This window comes from Idiotropiscis lumnitzeri, chromosome 6, assembly GCF_059441095.1.
Source record: "Idiotropiscis lumnitzeri isolate Australia: NSW breed Sydney's pygmy pipehorse chromosome 6, RoL_Ilum_1.0, whole genome shotgun sequence".
Lineage (NCBI taxonomy): Eukaryota > Metazoa > Chordata > Actinopteri > Syngnathiformes > Syngnathidae > Idiotropiscis > Idiotropiscis lumnitzeri.
Window position 1 is genome coordinate 16,329,890 of NC_142396.1, and position 20,311 is coordinate 16,350,200.

Here is a 20,311-nt window from a genome sequence, read left to right on the forward strand (position 1 = left end):
TATGCCGATGTTGAATTATGTTTTGGACATTATTTTCACAAGAAAATCTAAGGCTTACTTTTCCTGTGTCTGCACAATGTAGTCACCAATTTACATAATCAGTATCTTGCACCGGGGCACTGACAGCAGGGCTGCGTGGGAGAGTAATGGCCCAATGCGTATGCCATAAAGAAGTTTAGGTGCAGTCAAGTCATGGGTTCTGCGTTCTAAAGGGGGCTGTAAGACAATGGGAGAGGACCCAACCCACAAATGTCAGAGGGAGCACACAATTAACCACAAAGTTAGCAGAGAGAACACGTCCATCTGGTGGAAGGGCACACACCAGCCACAATGGCCCAAAGAAACATGAGGACAGACACAGGTAAGAATGTGTTTGCAGTTTCTGATACCAATAAAAGTAATGCCATGCATGCTGTGATTGCAAAATCTCAATTTCAGCATCGCACCTTCCTCATCCTGGTTAGTTTTTAAGTTTTCTTTGTTTTGGTATTTTCTGAGATGCGCTGTTGTGAGAGTGAACACAGCTGGTTTACTTCCAGGCCAATGGAAACAACTTCTCTCATTCCCTTTAAATTCAGCACAGGAGAGACGTGTGCTCAACATTACGTAAGCATGAACAGACTCACTGGAGTCTGTGTAAAAGACGGACTCGAGCAAAGCAAATAGTAGTAGTACTATTTATTGCGTTTTATGTATTGTATTTGTTGTGTTTGATGTATTATATTGTATAAATAAAGTTAATTCTAGTTGAGGTTAATTAATTTAAAAAATGCATTTGAGTTTGCCAGAAAACATTTGGGTTTAATATAAAAAAGATGAATTAGATAAGCTTAATTTCCAGGTATTTACATCTGTTTTGGAGACACCTTGTAGAAGAAGAAGCAGTTGTATTTGAACTCACCTAATATTTTGTGTGAACAAATGTACTAAAACAGGTTGCAGACAGGTGTTTTGATGCGCCAATGTGCTGCAATACATTGTTTATTCAGTGCTGGCTTTGGGTGGGGAAAATTGTGAAACTGAGGAAACAGGGAAAAAAAGAGCCATTCGATGAACATTGGTCATAACAATTTTAATTTAGAATGCCCTGAAGAGCAAATAAACCATGGGTAAACAACAAATGTCCAACAGAGACCAAGAAAAGCATTTTAAGAGCTATAAAAAAAGACACTGAAAGAGCACTTGGTCACATCAGCAAAACCTCCAGAGGACAGGAATGAAGGCCATGAACTGGCACTGCCATAAACATAAACTGAAGTACAAATGCTACAGAAGATTGAGACACCAATTAACCTTGACCAATTACAATAACAACTACTAATAAAAAAATGAGTTTTCCATACTCAAAAGCTAGTGGGACGAGGTCTAGACTTATTAAATCCCACACCTTCTCCAGTTAAAATAAGAATACCACTAAAGATGATAACTGACTTATTTCTTTATACAGAATCTGTGAATTTCAATATTTGTGAATTTATTTTTCTTTTACTATAAGGAAAGTCAGTTATTATAATTATTTAATTCCATCAAAGGGTTCTTTACTTTCCGTGTTACCCTCCATTAAACAAAAGAAACGTAAGGGAAAGAAACGTCACCACCAGCAAAAAATTAATATGGTACACTTATTTACCAATTCATACTAAAGCAAAATTTACATACAAAATACACTGGTTTTGGTTTGATGTGAAGAGACCATTACTAGACTACTAGCGGCCAGTTCTGTTTGAAGCAAATAAAAGTCAGATGTTTAATTTGAATGTCAATATTCCTTTTTCCATTTAGTTTTTTAGAAAATCAAATTTAAGGAGAGTCTTTCCGTATGCCTATTTGTATTCCATGCCACTCTGTTGCACTGTTTTCTATACACGTGAGCAAGCACAAGTTAACGGAGGAGAATAAGCAAGGAGGGAGGACTGGAGAAAAAGGGAGGGAGAGTATGCAAGAGAGGAAGGATGAATGTGATGCGTTGCAGCAGAAAAGTGTGACAGAGCAGGCAGTTATTTAAGCAGAGACAGCTGTAGTAGCAGGAAGGGGATGGGAGCAGCGACAGCAGCATAAGCAGTAGCACTACTCAATCACTTAAGTGTTCACACCACAGCTGAAGACAATGTGGACAAGTTCAAGTTCGAGGCGCACATTGGGATGAATGAAGTCTGGATTTTGGTGCAGTTGAGCTCATCAGCTTTGCCTTGCTGCATATGATTTCTCTGTTGCTTCCTGATAGTCTCCCTTGTCTTGTTTTCAAGGAGTATTCATGCCAAGGGAAACGTGGCTTAAATGGAAATGAGCGGTAGTCAGACAGTACCAGAAGATTCAAGAGACAGTGTGCTCATCATGTGAATGTGCTGGAGTTACAAGTTGTGTCTCATCATTTTGGAAGAAGCCACAGGAATACATGAACACGTGACAAGCTGTTGGCCTTTGCTTTTCTTACGCTTAACATACATGATTTCGACAGGATTTCCACTTTTTGCTGAAAAGGCAGGTGACCGTGGGATGTCACACTGACACTGGTGAGTAATTAAAATCATCATTTTAAATAGCCTGCTGGACTTGTATTTCAGTATACAACTTCTCATCTTGAAAGTCCAGGTCCCTGCAAATTCCAAGCTGTGAGTTTTGATTCAAACTGCAACACGGAATCAACAAGGCAGCTGGAAATGTTTGTGCTTGGTTGCTGCTCTGGGGTGTCTCCTTAATCATGATGCTGTCAAAAATAACCTGATTTACTGTGTTTGCACATCACTATACTAGGCAATACTTTTGGTTGCAGAGTGAGTGACGATTATCTTCTGTGTCTTCCGTCAGAGTTCACTGTTGTTTATGACTGGCCGGAGCTTTTTTGAAGTTCATATCCACACAAACACATTGGAGAAGTTTTTTGTGCACGTTACACACTATTTCTGATAAAAGTGTATATGAATATGCTGTGCGTGATTATTTAAATTTGATGATTGCAAGTGAAAGAAATGTTTTGATATTGACATAGCCGGCATATACAAAAGTTCAAAGACTTTTGATCTTATATTTTTCACGGTGGGAGACTTATGGCCCTATTTTCATGTCCAGAGCAATTCTAGAGCAAAGTGCAGTCTAACTGTGTGCGTGGGTAGAGTTTCTTTTTTTTTTTCTTGATAGAAAGGGGCGTTTGCGCCCTTGTGGGAGTCAACAGTTGATTTAATTCCTGGCCAATGAACATAGCTCCATTTATTCCCTTTTTTTTGCAAAGCGCACTGTGCACTATCTATGAAAATAAGTCTTTCATTAGCTTTTAAATCATAGTTATAAAGGTTAGAAACAGGTACTTGACCCAGATGAACAGGCTGCTGCTGATTTGATTTCCCATTATGTTAGCAGAAATTTTATCAATGGTTTCGGTACTGTGTGATGTTATTGTGTTCCGTTTGGTTATTATTGGTTTAAGAGAGGACGGCACGGTGGGCGACTTGTTAGCACGATGGCCTCACAGTGCAAAGGTCGTGGGATTGATTCCGGGGGGCTGGCCTTCCTGAGTGGAGTTTGGATGTTCTCCCCGTGCCTGCATGGGTTTTCTTCGGGTACTCCGGATTCCACTAGTGTTCCAAAAACATGCATGGCAGGTTGATTGGACACTCTAAATTGCCCCTAGGTATGAGTGTGAGAGCGGATGGTTGTTTGTCTTTGTGTGCCCTGCCATTGGCTGGCAACCAGTTCAGGGTTTACCCTCCCCTACTGCCCTAAGTTAGCTGGGATAGGCTCCACACCTCTGCGACCCTCAAGAGTAAAAACAGAACTGATAATGGATGCATGGATAGTTAAAGAGGCAAACAATACTTTGTGTCTGTCAAGTCATCAATACTAGTTTGTTAAGTTGGGTTAAACAAGACAATGGTAAAATCGCCAAAGAAAATGTATTGAATTTTTTCACAGTGCAGAATAATTCACCCATCCAATCGATGACAACTCCTATAGTGTCCGATATAGACAGCTCATGATGCTATTTTTCATTTTGAAATGTTCCAGTATTCCATCAGATGCCATTGTCATAAGTTTTACATATATGTAAACATACTATGTAACCCCACCAAGAATCATTTGGAACTGAAAAAAAGCACCAGAATTGTTGAAATTCAAACAACGCCTAACCCAGGGCTATGTTTATTTTTGGCCATTTGTACCCCTCTGGCAGTGACTTCTATATCTCCAATAAATAATGTGCTGTTTAATACGCCCATTGACTGTGGAAGTACCGGTATTTTAAACTATAGTCCAGAGTGCAACCAGTATGAGGATCCAACAGAAGTTTGAGGGAAGTAGATAAAAAAAACAGTGCGGCTAATTATTTATTTTTTTAAATTGCCTAATTAGGTGGTAACTTTAGCGAGTCACCAGCCACATTGCCTACCAATACGAAAAGCGCAATTAGATTCAAATCCAAATCGACTCATTTAGAGGTATATCATATATGTACCTGGTATACTGTTGATGGAAGATAAAAAGATAACAATGGAAGATTAGAAATATATTGGAAAAAACACAGTCCTGGGGTTATGTTTGAGAGTGTATTTTTTTTCACTTACTGGATTTTTGTCTGAGGCCTTTTTTGTCTGCTGTTGCACACCGATCTCAGGCTCGTTTTCTCATTAGCTCGAAGCCGACTGTGCAGCAGAGTGTTTCAGTTCACAAAATGCTTGATTGTACCTTTGACCGCAAGAGAAGGAAAAATGCTCCAATTTTGGCTGATTCTTGGGCAGTGTTTGCATTCTCTTTGTCGTCTGTTTGTTCTTTTGTTCATAAACTCATTCCCTCGGCTTGGTGGCCTTCACCTGCCACATCGTAATGATCATCACTATAATTATACATTAGACCCACTGCAATTTTCACATAAATATAGTCTGAGCATCTAGAGCACTGTACATTGTAACTTGTGTTGACTCGGGTACAGGTGGAGGGCGATTTGTATCTACCACAATCAAACTTCTCCTCGTCTCCTGTTGAGATAAGAGGTTGCATTGCACTTCCACATACTTCAAAGATTACACAGCCATCTCTTTATCTGCAGTCAGTTCATTCAGAGATGTAGAACAAGCTGTGCATTCTTTACAATACACTATGAGCCACGTGTGTGCACTTAGGAGACCTGACGTGATTATGAAAAGATGTTAATTGCTGCTGATTAAGATATAACAACAAACATTAGCCCGTACAAAATAAATCACACGTCATGTTTCAGAGCCAACATAATTCAATTAGTTTGACTCCTAAAATTTGATGAGAAGCACAATGGTCCCTAAATTTGCCACCATTGCCTCAGCATCTATCATTTGCACAAATTGCACTGATTGCAGCTCTTTATTTGATATACTTTTGCAATATATGATATAAATAGCCAGTGTTGATTATAGTTGGGTTTCCATCCTCTTCTTCCGACACTTAAACAGCCCCAAACAAGCAATTCAGTAGGGAGCCGTGCATGCCAGCTTCGAACAATGGACAGCAAGCCAGGCTTTTGAAGCTAAATCCAGCACAAATCCCACACTAAAAACATCAAGTTCATAACAAGCATATGTGCTACATATTATTGAACAAGGGAAACAATAGGCACAGCATCAAAAACAATAGAGAAGCTGCAGTGTACAAGTGGCCCTTAAAATAAGCCACAACTGACTTTTATCACCACCAGTTTCATGTGATGCATGCACCTGCTGCAATAGCAACCAAAACGTGGTTTTGCCTTCTTTGATTTGGTCGCAGTTCATTTGTAATTTGGTAAATGAAGCTTCCGAGGACAGTAAGTTCATGGAAACCAAAATAAAGGAACATCCAAATGATGCCTGTCAACATTAATTATTGCCTCATCCAAACCTTTTCTGAGGGACATTCTGGGATGCATCTTATCTTACTTACTTTGTTTTACCTCTACCCATGCACAGGAGGCATCATTTAAATTAGAGCTGCACAACATCTTGAGAAATATTGGCATCCTGATGTTACATGCAGTGCACAATGCAGACTACTAAAGACAATAAATTCATAATCTTTGATATAACACTGACTAATCAGATGCAACCTTAAATGCACATTCCCATCCAATAGGAGAACAGTATCTAGGGGCATTACTAACAATAACTAACTTATTTAGATACAAATACATTCAGATTCATAGATTGGCTGGCAACCAGTCCAGGCCCTCGTGAGGATAAGCGGCACTGATAATGGATGGCTCGCTACATCCATGATTTTTTCTTTGCATGTGAATAATAAATTTTTCATTAGAAAATAAAGATGCCAAATATCACAATATTTATATGCAACAGCCTTACCGCATATTGCCAGTTTTTTTTTTTTTCTTTTCAAAAACATGAGTTCTCAAAGCCAGGTGACCAAATGTGTCTCACGCACATATTGTTTGAATAAAAAAAATGACTATTCATTTTAAAACATAGTTGGGAGGGATTCCCATCAAATGTAAATGTACCAGAAACTGAAAGATGTGAGGATGTAAGTTGATGTTGACTGTGGACGTTTGTGGCCCCTGATTCCCAAGAAGTTCAGGAAAAAAAAAATACTTCCACCTGTTTTAGTATGAACTGCTCTGATGACTAGTTTAATCACACACTAATGCATTTACACAATCGTATGAACAGCCATTAAAAAAAATCATCATTTGATGTTGACGTGTGTTCCAACTCTTTGGAGTAAATGTACACAGTGCCTGCAGTAATTTGTTCTTACAAGAACAATTATGGAGATTCAGACCCTGTCGCTGTCTTTTAAGTTAACATACTTCACCAGCATTAGGTATTTCAAACAATGGCTAAAGTGCTAATTTTAAATGTAAACCAAATGAGACATTTACAATTGGAACGGTCAAATAGCACAGGTCCTCTCTCTGCTTAAGCAAGCAACCATGAAAAAGGTCTCTTCCCCCGGCGTCTTTTGTGCTTGTTGCCATCTGGAGTAGTCATTTAGGGCCGTGTACGCAGCTGTGCGTTTTTCTGCCTACAAGGATTCTCCCATTGACTTAAAGGTCCCCTGTCATGAGCGTTGCCGCAGCAAAAACAAATACTGTATCGAAACACTTTCATCGCCTTGTTGTGGAATTACATGCTCCACTTAGAACTGTTAGCCTAGCATTAAACATGGGTATTCAGGTGGGCGTGGCTAAGGCTCACCTGATTTCACGTGCTTGTGTTTACAAAGTAGCATTCGGTTATAACTGCAAAGAGCCGCATAATGTGTTACTTACTCACATGCTTTGAGCTAGCATTTATGTTTCATCAAGCGTTCTGTTAGCTGCAAAGCTAACAACTCAAAGAATGCCACAATATATCACATACTGAAGGAAACTCCAAAAACTTGGACTTCCTTGGATAAGGTAACTTGCTGTTCCAGAGGGAGTTGATATCCATCCCCGGATAGATAAGTGAAAGAGGCCTGCGATCCAGATTTGCATTGTCCCAAATTGCTGAAACAGTCGGCAGTAACATGTTTGCCACAAACTAACACACGTCTTGGGAGTTGTTTGGACGTATTCGATGAATAAATAAACTCCAATCACAAGCCTTCCTGTGGCTCGGATGTAACGAGGAAAAAAAATATTTTTGTTGTCATTTGTACACTGTGGTTTAGAGCTGTTCCTATGTTTTTTTGGAGCCGCCAGTGTGGAGTGAAAATATTTTGACTGTTGAAACGTACTCGCAAATTTTTCGAGCATCCTATTATAACTTAATTTCAAAACAGAAATTTTACAAATACAACATTCAAGGTGATGTTCAAATGTAATTGTAGGCTTAATGTATCCTGGTTCCTGTTTGGAATTAGAATTTTTCTCTGAAGCAAGTCTTCATTAAAAAAAAAAAATAATAATAATAATACATCTTTTTCCCATAATGCCGCAGGGAATGGAAAAGTGGAAAAAAAATGTAAAGGGTCAAAAGCCCAGCTCTGGCATACACCTAAGGTGACGTGAATGCTGTTGCATGTTTGATGCATTTACAAATTATATCCAAAAAGTTATTAAATGGGCGTTTTTACAGAATGGCAAGAGGTGGCAGCTGCCACCTTCACCAAATGTTTTGCCACCTCAGTTTCCACTTTTGGCAATTAATTTATTGTTACTAAATATTTTTTTTAAAAGATTACGTTACTTCACTTACAGTATCTATGACAACATAAATCTACAATCTTTGTTTGAGTCTAATATTTAATGATGTTTACTTGCAACCTTTGTGGTTGTGATTTTATGTTAAATCTTCCATCCATCCATTATTCAAACCGCGAATCCTCACGAGGGTCGCGGTTGTACTGGACCCTCTCCCAGCTGTCTTTGGGCTGTAGGCGGGGTACACTTTGAACTGATTGCCAGCCATTTGCAGGTTTTAAATCTTGGTTCACTTATTTATTTTTGATCAGGGTTGGGAAAGTTCTTTTTATTTACAAATGAATTCATGGTTCAGTTCACAACATTTTCAATGAACTCGTTCGGTTCATAGTTCATAAAAATAAAATAACTAAGGTAATTGTTCCAAAAATTAACTACACACGCAGAATCAAACTAAGCCCACCTCTCGTCTTCAGACTTCTGTAAAACGATAACACACGCATGAGACTTCCTCCATTGTGGATGAGACAGTTTCTCATCCAAATGAGAAACACTAACTCACCATCCCCACCCCAGTGATTGCGACCTTTTAGATGTGACATTGATTGGCGGAGGATTTCATTACAAGAAGGCTTTTTCTCTATGATGATGATAATGAAAAAATATATAATATTTATTCAGCCATTCCAATTACAGTCCCTGAAATACTTTCTTTTGTACATACACTAAATGAACAAATGTTGGTCGATGTCACGTTCTGTGTTTCAGCAGAACTTAAACTGCATGTCCTCATCTTTGGTTTTGATCGAGTCATTATTTAATGTTGGGAAATATGGTGGTTAGAAAGTAATACATTTTTCAGTTGAGAATGGCAAACCGATTGGAACATGCGTAGGGAAGAAATTTGCAAAGCAGTGTTGCTGGTAGTTCAGTAGTGATTATTAAGCTACACCTGTTTGGCTGTCTGGCAGGGCGACTCAGGGTCCTGCTGAATAGCAGCAGGCTAATGAAGGTCTCCTCAGCTTAATTGTTTGAGCTATAAATAGTGACGATTTGAGGAATACTGGCAGCAATATTTTCTAGTCCATAGATAACTTTGCCAGGTTATTTTTTATTTGCACCGCATGTTGTAAAAAAAAAAACTGTACAAATATTGCCAACACTATACAATCAAATTTTGTTTTTTAGTATAAAATGTCATGAGTTACATATGGTTGGGGGATGCCTTTAAATTCTAAATGAAGGATATCATTTGTGTTTGATTTGATTTGCTATGGAATTTTATGATGAAAATGACATAATTTTAAAATGTAATAGACAATGGAACAACAGTTTTCTTTGCTCGTGTTATCGTCGTAGAGAGAGAAAGCGAGAGAGACAGATAATTCAAAACCAATGTAGGCCACTGCGTCCATAATTTCTTACGAGCACCACTGTTTTCAGACTGTCACATGTTTAATGTTCAGTTTGAAAATGTGTGCAATGGTGAATGTGGGGTTCTCTGATGAAGTGGTTCCTGGCTATTGGCACAGGCCTTCATGTCTCCCTCACGTACTCTGTTTCTGATTATTTTGGAAGAAACATGCACAAAAGTGGTTTGCTCGAAGTCAATTTCTAAGGCTCTGGCAGTGCGCCCCCATTCATCCTTGCTCAAAGGAGGTCCTTTTGTTGGATTGCTTTGTTTGTTGATTGAATTAAAAACGAAAAGCTTCTAGAAAGAACAGACAGGAGTAGGCAATAGCAACAAATGGACTTTGCAACAAGTAACTAATGGAGGACCTCAACACCGTCTCATGCACATTAATTCTGACAAAACAAATGGCTTAACACTTAAATTTGGGGTAGTTAATCATTATGTTGCTGTCCCTGCTGTAGTTTTAAAATGCAGGATCTTTTGTGTCATTTAAACAAATTAACTGCGTGTATGCAAATGCAAATGCAATTAACATAGAAATAAAGGATGCTCTATGCCTTCTGAGGCTGTTTTTTGAAGAATTTAACCCCAAGCACTTCCCAACCATCTGTCTCTTAGTATTTTAATGGCATATTAGGCACGAGATTTAAACAAGTGGAAATGCATAAGACCAGGCGGCTTTCTGTATGATGTTCTCCTCTTCCCAATCTCTCTCAATGCAAGGATACCTTGATCATAACGACACGAAAAATGTCTGACAAACGGTGCCTTACAAACAAATGCTGCTGCTGCCGTGATGACGAGGGATGGAAATCACAAACAAGTTCTGTCAGAGAACCGGTTTGTAATTTGATTATTAGGCCTCTTTTATTTGCTTTTGCCTGATGATTCCCCTTATTGATTCCTCTAACTTTGCAAATACAGTAAATCAGCGGTGGCCAACTTTTAACAATATGAAACACGATCGACTTTTCAAGCAGCCAACCCCTCGAGATCGATCAGTTAAGTGAAAACATCGCAACATGCAGTAAGCAACTGCACAACACTTTTTCTGGTTGTCATACAACCACCCAAGCATCACATCGCTCTCTCTGTTGCTTTCATACACACACACCAGGGTTTTAATAGTTTGGGATTTTCATTTAAATGGTTTTACTTTCATTTTGGTTTTCATTCATGTTGATTTTTGTATCATTTGTTTTGTCATTTTAATACTTTAAATTTAGTTTTTAACTACTTTTTTGTCGTAGTTATTGTATGATTTATCGTTTGCACAATTAAAAAAAAATCATCACTGTATTGTGTCGCAAAATTAACAAAATTATTGTAAACCGAATAAAGACTCTGAAGGACTATAGGTTCAGTGCATAATTTTGTTTCTAAAGCATTGCAACGCTAACATCTTAAATCAAGGCTATTTATTATATCATGAACAGAAGATTCACTATTCACACTATGCAATGACATTTCTTTTCAAAGCTAGGATAGTCTTGCTTCACATCCCTTGTTTGCCAAGTTTCCAAATAAACTCAATTTGTTGCTTGGCTTCCTGTTGAGAAGTATTTGACCTGGTTGTACTATGTAGTATCTGTTCTTTTATATATATATATATATATATATATATATATATATAAAAACCTCAGTGTACAGGTGTCAAACTTCGGTCCTGGTGGGCCGTTTTGCTCCTTCTTTTTTCCATCTCTCCCTGCTGCAACACCTGTCTCAAATGAGCAGGATCCTTATCAGGCTCCTTCAGACCAGTCGGCACTGATGGAAGTTCTAGTCCTGGCCTACCCCAACATGCAGCGGCCTTTCATTGTGGATACGTCTGGAGCGTAAACCTTGGAGCTGTGCTGTCTCAAAAGGATGAACACCGGAAGCAGGTGAATTGCATACTACAACAAACTCAGCTGGTAGGTTCGGCAATACTACGTCTCCTGACAAGAACTACTGGCTGTACTACATGCTCTCCCCCGGTTCCGCCTGTACCTCTTTTGAAGGACTTTTCCTTTTGTGCACGGCTCATACATCTCACACCTGACTTCTCTATTTCCGGGAACCTGAGGGACAGTTGGTCCACTGGATTGAGCCCTGACAGGATTGTAGCTTCCAAATTCATAATTGGTCTGGGCGTCAAAATAGCAACCGAGATTCCCTGTCGCCATGACCCTGTGAGGATGGTAGAAACTGCCGGCGTCTGGAGGAATGATAAGCGTTGGTGCCAATGGTATCGGCCCTCCATCATGCTGCCACCCACAGGCACTTGTCAGTGCTGCTAACAGCCCAACCACATTATCCGCCGGCACAGGGTCTACAGTCCTGTGAAGAGGAGAGGCCTGTCTCCAAGGGTGATGAGCCACTCTGTGGGACCGGCACCGTCCTGGAGAATCAGACATTGTGTGCTGTGTGCAGCTATAAAAGAGAAACTGTGTGGTAGTCCTTTACTGGGACAGACTGGTCTCATACCCCAGGCTGGTGAGAGTCACTTAATGCTCAGCTTTCACCCTGCGCCGGCCAGAGGACCACACCGATGGCCTCATCGGCACCGATGACTTACCCGACACTTGTGAAACTTTGTTTGACATTTGAGTTGGTGAGGACAGCTGCCTGCCCCTGTAAATAGTTATGTAAAATTTGCTCTTTATTTGCTTTGTCATGAGAAGTATGTGATGTCTTTGAGATGTAAGAATAAAGGAACCCAAGAACCAGGGGATCAAAGTATTGCAGATGAACATGTCGGCTTGCTGTATTTTTGAAGGTTGGCTTAAGCTGGAGTCACTGTGTTGCGTGAGCTTTGACCGATAGCAGCTCCTGAATGCATTTGCATTCTGTTACTGTTTGGGGGGAATAAAGCAAGAGCATTGGCAACTGTGTCAGCCTTCAAAGAAAAAAAGAGGGTATCTTGCATGTTTTTTGTATCAGGGTCATTATCAGACTCTTGCAAAGCTTGCTGATGAGCTGATTATTTGAATTTGGAGAAGCGAAACATCTAAAACATGCAGAATACTGGCCCTTGTGGAACAGAGTTTGACACTTGACACCCTGAGCTAATCTTCATGGTCGTGAACATGTTTTATCACACGTGTGCTGCACATGCTGATGTCTGCCGAATTTATTTAATGAATGTGTCTACCATATTAAGTGTATCTAATCAGCAGTAGAAGTGACTGAAAGTGCACAGTGGAGCCCACACAGCACCGTGTCGCTGCGGCAAGTGACAAAGCTGATCGCTTTTGGCGCAGTTCATAGAAGCGTGGCCACGAGAGGAAGGCACGGCTGGTTAAAGACATGCAGACCTAGCCATCATCCTTAACCGGGAGACCCCGACGACCAATGAATTCATTATAATTCATCAAATTCTTTACCGATTTTGACATGGTGGTTTCTTAGAAACATCAGACAAAGTATGATACTAGGTGTGGGTAATTTTGTAATTGGGGATTTCATAAATATTAAATATAAAGGTAAGACCAAATAATTATTTAATCAGCAAACATATTATATAAAGGATTTCTTCTGCCCGACCGATATAGCTTTTTGACACTGATGCCAATTTATGGCAGAAAAAAAATGAATTAATAAAACGTATAATGCATAATTTTCTTTCCCTCCAATACATTTCATTGACCAATTATACGTACATTTTTGCTATTCATGGGCCTGCCTGGTAACTATTCCCCGCGGTCAATTGTAAATATATTGTTCAAAAAAGTATTTCTTTTTTCGGTTCCAACAATGCATTGTGTTATGCAATGAATTTAATTAATGAAGTTATAATGACATTAATAATTCATTTGTGTTTGCATTGCCAGTAGTTGAATGTGTCGTATTCAAAACATATATGTTTGGTATATTAGATTATTTATTATTATTTTTTTAAACAAAATGCTACTTAAAGTTGTGTATAAAATAGTGAGAGCCACGTCAATTCCTTCCACAATGTGCATTGCTCACCTAAGCATTGGTCACCTTAGCATTGCTTCTAAATATTAAAATTGCTCTGTTGTGAATGACCTTATCAATCTTATATTGATGATTTTATGATAAATATTTCAGGATACAAGGTTATGGTACATTTATGTGTAATAAATAATGACAGCACTGTTACTTATGTACAACTGCAGAGTGCATAAAGGTTAAAGCAATCGGCAAACATCGGCCAATTGGCTGATTAGTTTGGCCGATGTTTAAAGGGCAGTTTAATCAGCCGATTAATTGGTCAAGCCCTAGTTTTTCTTGCTTTCCCCTTTGTTGAACAGTGTGGAATTGATGGATGTGTAATTAAAAGCTTTGATTAAATGCTTCAACGAAGGTCAAAAAGTAGATTGTGGGGGTTCGGGTTAGGGGGCCTGCCAAGCTTTTTCCCTTTTTCCCTTTTCCCTAGGTTCCGGCTGTTTTCCGCCAGGCACGCCTCCGACCGGAGAGGGCGTCGGCTCCTGCGCACCTGCTGCCCATCATCAGCAATCACCGCGGGGGTTTAAAGCTCAGCGCTGCCAGGAGCCAGACGCCGGATTATTCCGTTACCTACCTCGGTACCCGGTCCACGTCGACGTTCGCCTCGTGCACGTCCGCGCCTTGTGTTATGAAACCCGAGTTAACCATTGTTTTTCCTCGCTCTCCCTCCAGCCGCCCAGCGCCAGCCCGAGCCCGATCCTCCGCCGCCAGCCGCCGAGCCCCGGAGCGTGGATCGCACCTCGTACGCCCGTACGCCGCCTGCCTGCCCTTCTCAGCCTCCGCCGGCTCGCCGCCGCCTTCGCCTCCACGCCGCTCTCCGCGCCCGCGTTCCTCCCGCCACAGCGCCGGTGCACACTCAGCGCGCCGTCTCCGCTGCACCTCCGCGAGCGCACATCTCGCCACCCCAGCGAGCACCCCGGCGCTGACTCGCCGCTCCTCCACCTGTCCTCCTGCCCTGGTCCCGGCACCCGTTCCTCTCCCCCCGAACCCTTCAATAAATCCTCCTCAACCATCCTCGCTTGCTCTTGGGTCCAGTTTTCCTTTATCACGGTTCCCTGAACCGTTACAGAATAATCCGGCCCCAATGGACCCAGCGAGCTCGGATTCCCTCCAAGAGGCCCTCTCCCACCAAGGCAGACAGCTGGGAAGACACGAGAGGATGATGCAGGAGTTCATGGACTCCGTCCAGGCTCTCCACCACCAACTCGCGCTCCTTTCGAAGCAGGTCAGCTCTCTTCCCTCTGCTTCCGGCCTCCCGGAGGGCACCTCCCCGGTCCCTTCTCCCCCTCCTCCGCCCGCCGTGTTCTCTTCGAGCGGCAGGGAACCCCATGTCCCCACTCCCGAGCCGTTTTCCGGTGATCTGGGCTCTTGTAGCCAGTTCATATTGAGCACCTCGTTGGTGTTCGATCTCCAACCCCAAAGTTACCCGACCGATCGAGCTCGCATCGCCTACATGGTGAACCTGCTCCGCGGCCGCGCCGCGAAATGGGCCACCGCCTTGTGGGAGGCATCGGCCCCGGCGATGGCCTCCTACTCCCACTTCTGCCAAGAGTTGCGGCGGGTATTCGACCATCCCGTCAAGGGGCGCGAGGCCACCCGCCGATTGCTCGCACTCCGGCAGGGTTCCCGCTCCGCCGCCGACTTTTCGGTGGAGTTCCGCATTCTCGCCCACGAGTGCGGGTGGAACGAGCCCGCCCTTCGGGGAGTGTTCCTCAACGGGCTGACGGACCAGCTCAAGGATGAGCTGGCCGTTCGGGATGAGACCGCCTCTCTTGAAGACCTCATTGCCCTGGCTATTAAGGTAGACAACCGGTTGCGGGAGCGGCAGTCCGAGCGGACGCGTAGGTCGCCCCGTCCGGCGGCACGCGCTCCCGCACCTCCCGTCGACTTCCCTCCGCGACTACCGGTTACGCCTCCCGTCGGACAGGAGGAGCCCATGCAGCTGGGGAGAACCCGCCTGGATCCTCAGGAACGCCAGAGGCGCCTCTCGAGCCACCTATGCCTCTATTGTGGCAACCCCGGTCACTACATCGCCGCTTGCCACGTGAAGCCAAAAGAGGGGGCTCGCCGCTGATCAGGAGTCCCGCGGCGAGCCATAACGTGTCAGCTACGGGCTCCTCTTCACGCATGTCCATCCCAGCCCGCCTCCTCTGGCAGACCCAATCCCTCTCGGTCGCCGTACTGGTGGACTCCGGAGCGGATGGGAACTTCCTGGACCTGGCTCTGGCTCGCCGGCTGGGTGTCCCCCTGGAGCCTCTCCCTTCCCCACGGCGCGTGGTGGCTCTGGATGGACGCCTCATCTCCCAGGTCTTCCATCAAACGGGACCCCTAACCCTTATTGTTTCCGGTAACCACCGGGAGACCATCCAGCTCCTCCTAATCCACTCGCCACAAGTCCCCCTGGTCCTGGGTTTCCCGTGGCTCCAGCTACACAACCCCGCGATAGACTGGAGGAGATGTGCAATCACCGGGTGGAGCGAGCTTTGCCACTCACAGTGCCTTCTGTCCGCCGACCCCGCTCCCCGATCGGTTCCTCGCTCCCCGGCTCCACCCGACCTGGCGTCCGTCCCCACGGACTACCATGACCTGGCCCAGGTTTTTTGCAAAGACCTCGCCCGCACCCTTCCTCCCCATCGGCCCTATGACTGCGCCATAGACCTCTTTCCCGGAGCTCCGCTGCCCAGCTCCCGGCTGTACAACATCTCCCGTCCCGAGAAGGAGGCCCTCGAGACCTACATCCGCGACTCCCTGGCGGCCGGTCTGATTCGGCCCTCTTCCTCGCCCCTGGGAGCGGGTTTCTTTTTTGTCAAGAAGAAAGACTCCTCCCTTCGCCCTTGCATTGACTTCAAGGCTCTCAACGGCATCACAGTCAAAAATAAGACCTCTCTGCCCCTCATAGACCCCTCATTCGAGCCCCTCTGCGAAGCCCAGGTCTTCTCCAAGCTCGATCTCCGGAACGCCTACCATTTGGTCCGCATCCGCGAGGGCGATGAATGGAAGACGGCCTTCAATACCCCCCTTGGACATTTTGAGTATCTCGTCATGCCCTTCGGCCTCACCAACGCCCCCGCCGTTTTTCAAGCTCTCATGACCGACATTCTCCGGGATATGCTCAACCGTTTCGTCTTTATTTACCTGGATGACATCCTCATCTTCTCCCGATCCCTCGAGGACCACCGCCGCCACGTCCGATCAGTCCTCCAGCGCCTGCTGGAAAACCGCCTGTTCGTGAAACCGGAGAAATGCGAGTTCCACGTCCCATCGATCCATTTCCTGGGCTACGTCATCGCCCAGGGTCAACTCCAGCCGGATCCCGCCAAGATCCAGGCGGTGGTGGAATGGCCTACTCCCACTAATCGCAAGGAACTCCAACGCTTCCTGGGGTTCGCTAATTTCTACCGTCGATTCATCCGCAATTACAGCAAGGTTGCTAGTCCTCTCACGGCCCTCACCTCCACCCTCACCCCCTTTCAGTGGACTTCGGGAGCGGCTCAAGCTTTCGGGCATCTAAAGGAAGCCTTCACCAGCGCTCCGGTCCTCAGACACCCCGATCCCGCACTCCAGTTCGTGGTGGAGGTGGATGCTTCCGACACGGGGGCGGGAGCGGTGCTCTCCCAGCGGGACCCCGACACCCAGAAGACTCATCCATGCGCCTTCTTCTCCCGACGCCTGTCCCCCGCCGAGAAGAACTATGACGTCGGCAATCGGGAGTTGCTGGCAGTCGTCTGGGCTCTCCAGGAGTGGCGGCACTGGCTGGAGGGCACCGCCGTCCCCTTCCTCGTCTGGACCGACCACAAAAATCTGGCCTACCTGCAGTCAGCCAAGCGGATGAACCCCCGTCAAGCCCGTTGGCACCTCTTCTTGAGCCGATTCAACTTCACCCTTTCCTTCCGTCCCGGGTCGAACAACGGCAAGGCGGACGCCCTCTCCCGGATGTTCGCTCCGCCTGCCAGTCCAGAGACCACACAGACCATTCTCCCGTCCTCCTGTCTCCTGGGGGCGGCCTCCTGGGAGATCGAGCGCACGGTTCGCGAGGCGCAGAAAACCCAACCCGATCCCCGACCTGACCCCTCGGACCTCCTCTTCGTCCCCGACGCCGCACGCTCCCAGGTCCTCCAGTGGGGGCACTCCTCCTCGCTCACCTGCCACCCTGGCGTCACGCGCACCCTTCGCTTCCTCCAAGCGCACTTCTGGTGGCCCAGTATGACAAAAGACACGCGAGAATTCGTGCTGGCCTGCTCGGTTTGCGCCCGCGGAAAGGCCTCACACTCGGCTCCGGCCGGTCTTCTCCACCCTCTGCCTATCCCGAGCCGCCCCTGGTCCCACATCGCTGTGGACTTCGTCACGGGTCTTCCTTCGTCCAAAGGACACACAGTTATTCTCACCATTATCGACCGCTTCTCCAAGAGCGTCCACTTCGTTCCCCTTCCCAAGCTACCCACCGCCTTGGAGACAGCCACACTCCTGACCCAGCACGTTTTCCGGCTCCACGGCCTCCCGCAAGACATCGTCTCCGACCGGGGCCCCCAGTTCTCTTCCCAGGTCTGGAGGGAGTTCTGTAAGGCAGTGGGCGCCACAGCCAGCCTTTCCTCCGGTTACCACCCGCAGACCAACGGGCAGACCGAGCGGGCCAATCAACACCTGGAGGCAGCGCTGCGGTGCGTGGTGGCCCGGAACCCCGAGACATGGAGCGAGGCTCTCGCATGGATCGAGTACGCCCACAACTCCCTCTCCTGCGCCTCGACAGGTATGTCGCCGTTCATGGCCTGTCTTGGCTACCAACCTCCCCTTTTTGCGGAGCAGGAGCGTGCAGTGGCGGTTCCCTCGGTGGAGGAACACATCAGTCGGGCCAAGGCCGTCTGGGCAGAGGTCAAGGCCTCCCTCACCCGCTCGGCGCAACGCAACAAGCGCCTGGCGGACCGTCGTCGAACCCCAGCTCCCGACTACCAGCCCGGTCAGCAGGTCTGGCTCTCGACCCGCGACCTTCCCCTCCAGGCCGATTCACGTAAGCTGTCTCCGCGCTACATTGGTCCCTTTCCCATCACCAAGATCATTAACCCCTGTTCTGTCAGACTAAAGCTCCCCGATTCCCTCAAGATCCACCCCACCTTCCACGTTTCTCTCCTCAAGCCGGTCTCTTCCAGCGTCCTAAGCCCTCCGACCATCTCCCCTCCACCCCCCCTGATGATCGACGACCACCCAGCCTTCACGGTCTCCAAAGTGTTGGACGTTAGACGTCGGGGGAGGGGGTTTCAGTTCCTCGTGGACTGGGAGGGTTACGGTCCGGAGGAACGTTCTTGGATCTCCCGCAAGCTCTTCATTGACGACTCCCCGATCCGGGAGTTTTACGCCACACACCCGGACAAACCAGGAAGGACGCCAGGAGGCGTCCGTTGAGGGGGGGGTACTGTGGGGGTTCGGGTTAGGGGGCCTGCCAAGCTTTTTCCCTTTTTCCCTTTTCCCTAGGTTCCGGCTGTTTTCCGCCAGGCACGCCTCCGACCGGAGAGGGCGTCGGCTCCTGCGCACCTGCTGCCCATCATCAGCAATCACCGCGGGGGTTTAAAGCTCAGCGCTGCCAGGAGCCAGACGCCGGATTATTCCGTTACCTACCTCGGTACCCGGTCCACGTCGACGTTCGCCTCGTGCACGTCCGCGCCTTGTGTTATGAAACCCGAGTTAACCATTGTTTTTCCTCGCTCTCCCTCCAGCCGCCCAGCGCCAGCCCGAGCCCGATCCTCCGCCGCCAGCCGCCGAGCCCCGGAGCGTGGATCGCACCTCGTACGCCCGTACGCCGCCTGCCTGCCCTTCTCAGCCTCCGCCGGCTCGCCGCCGCCTTCGCCTCCACGCCGCTCTCCGCGCCCGCGTTCCTCCCGCCACAGCGCCGGTGCACACTCAGCGCGCCGTCTCCGCTGCACCTCCGCGAGCGCACATCTCGCCACCCCAGCGAGCACCCCGGCGCTGACTCGCCGCTCCTCCACCTGTCCTCCTGCCCTGGTCCCGGCACCCGTTCCTCTCCCCCCGAACCCTTCAATAAATCCTCCTCAACCATCCTCGCTTGCTCTTGGGTCCAGTTTTCCTTTATCACGGTTCCCTGAACCGTTACATAGATAATCTTAAATCATCACGCCTGCCATCACCAAATTCACCAAATAGTGTTTGACAAACACACTCCTGTACTAGTGAAGACTGAAAAATGAAGGGAGTCATCCATTGATAACCCGTTTGTTGTAAAAACTAAAGCCAAAGAAAACATCCAACTGGTGTTTTTCTTAACTCAGCCTCCTTCCAGCACACACACACTCGCAATCCTCTTCCTTCTTCCACTGAACCCTCCCAAACAAAGGAAGCTCTCAGACAGCCGGGTCTCATGAAACTCTTGATACAGTCCAAGGAACATAAATGAAATGAATTTCTTCCTTTGGTAGTTTTAAATATAGTTTACTATATTATATACAGCTGGCAACCAGTTCAGGCTGTACCCCGCCTCCTGCCTGATGATAGCAAGGATAGGCTACAGCACCTCCTGTGACCCTTGAGAGGACAAGCGGTACAGATAATGGATGGAGGGAGATATTATATACAGGAGCAAGTAAAGACCCTGAATTGGTAAGTGTCTGTGAGGCCATGAAAGTGGATGTCGTGTGAATGTAATTGGATGAGTATATTTCTCAATGTAACTGGAATAACATGTTGGTGGAAGTGGTATGCCCAACTGAGGATGTCTGGGGAGTGTTTAGAAGTGGGCACAGTGAGACAGAAAAAAGTATGAAAGACGTCATGAATTAGCTGACGTCAAATTGACTATGATTCCTATACCATTGACTAAAAAAATCTGAACACCCAGGTATAACTTTGATATG

General features: G+C 46.1%; 2 protein-coding genes across 2 annotated transcripts in view; both read left to right on the forward strand.

The window, feature by feature from the left end:
* Positions 1 to 330: 330 nt before the first annotated feature.
* On the forward strand, positions 331 to 15,679 carry LOC148335418 (uncharacterized). Its single transcript, XM_088298976.1, has 6 exons — positions 331 to 361; positions 11,232 to 11,380; positions 11,498 to 11,724; positions 11,806 to 11,972; positions 13,882 to 14,029; positions 14,124 to 15,679. The coding sequence occupies exons 1-6, from the start codon at positions 331 to 333 to the stop codon at positions 15,523 to 15,525; spliced, it is 2,124 nt and encodes a 707-aa protein (XP_088155102.1). The 3' UTR covers positions 15,526 to 15,679.
* Positions 2,029 to 20,311, forward strand: part of LOC148335419 (leucine-rich repeat-containing protein 4C-like) — a 129,401-nt gene continuing 111,118 nt past the window's right edge. The window contains exon 1 of the mRNA XM_088299204.1: positions 2,029 to 2,513. The gene's annotated coding sequence lies outside the window, so the exon portion shown is untranslated. The remainder of the gene's footprint in view (positions 2,514 to 20,311) is intronic.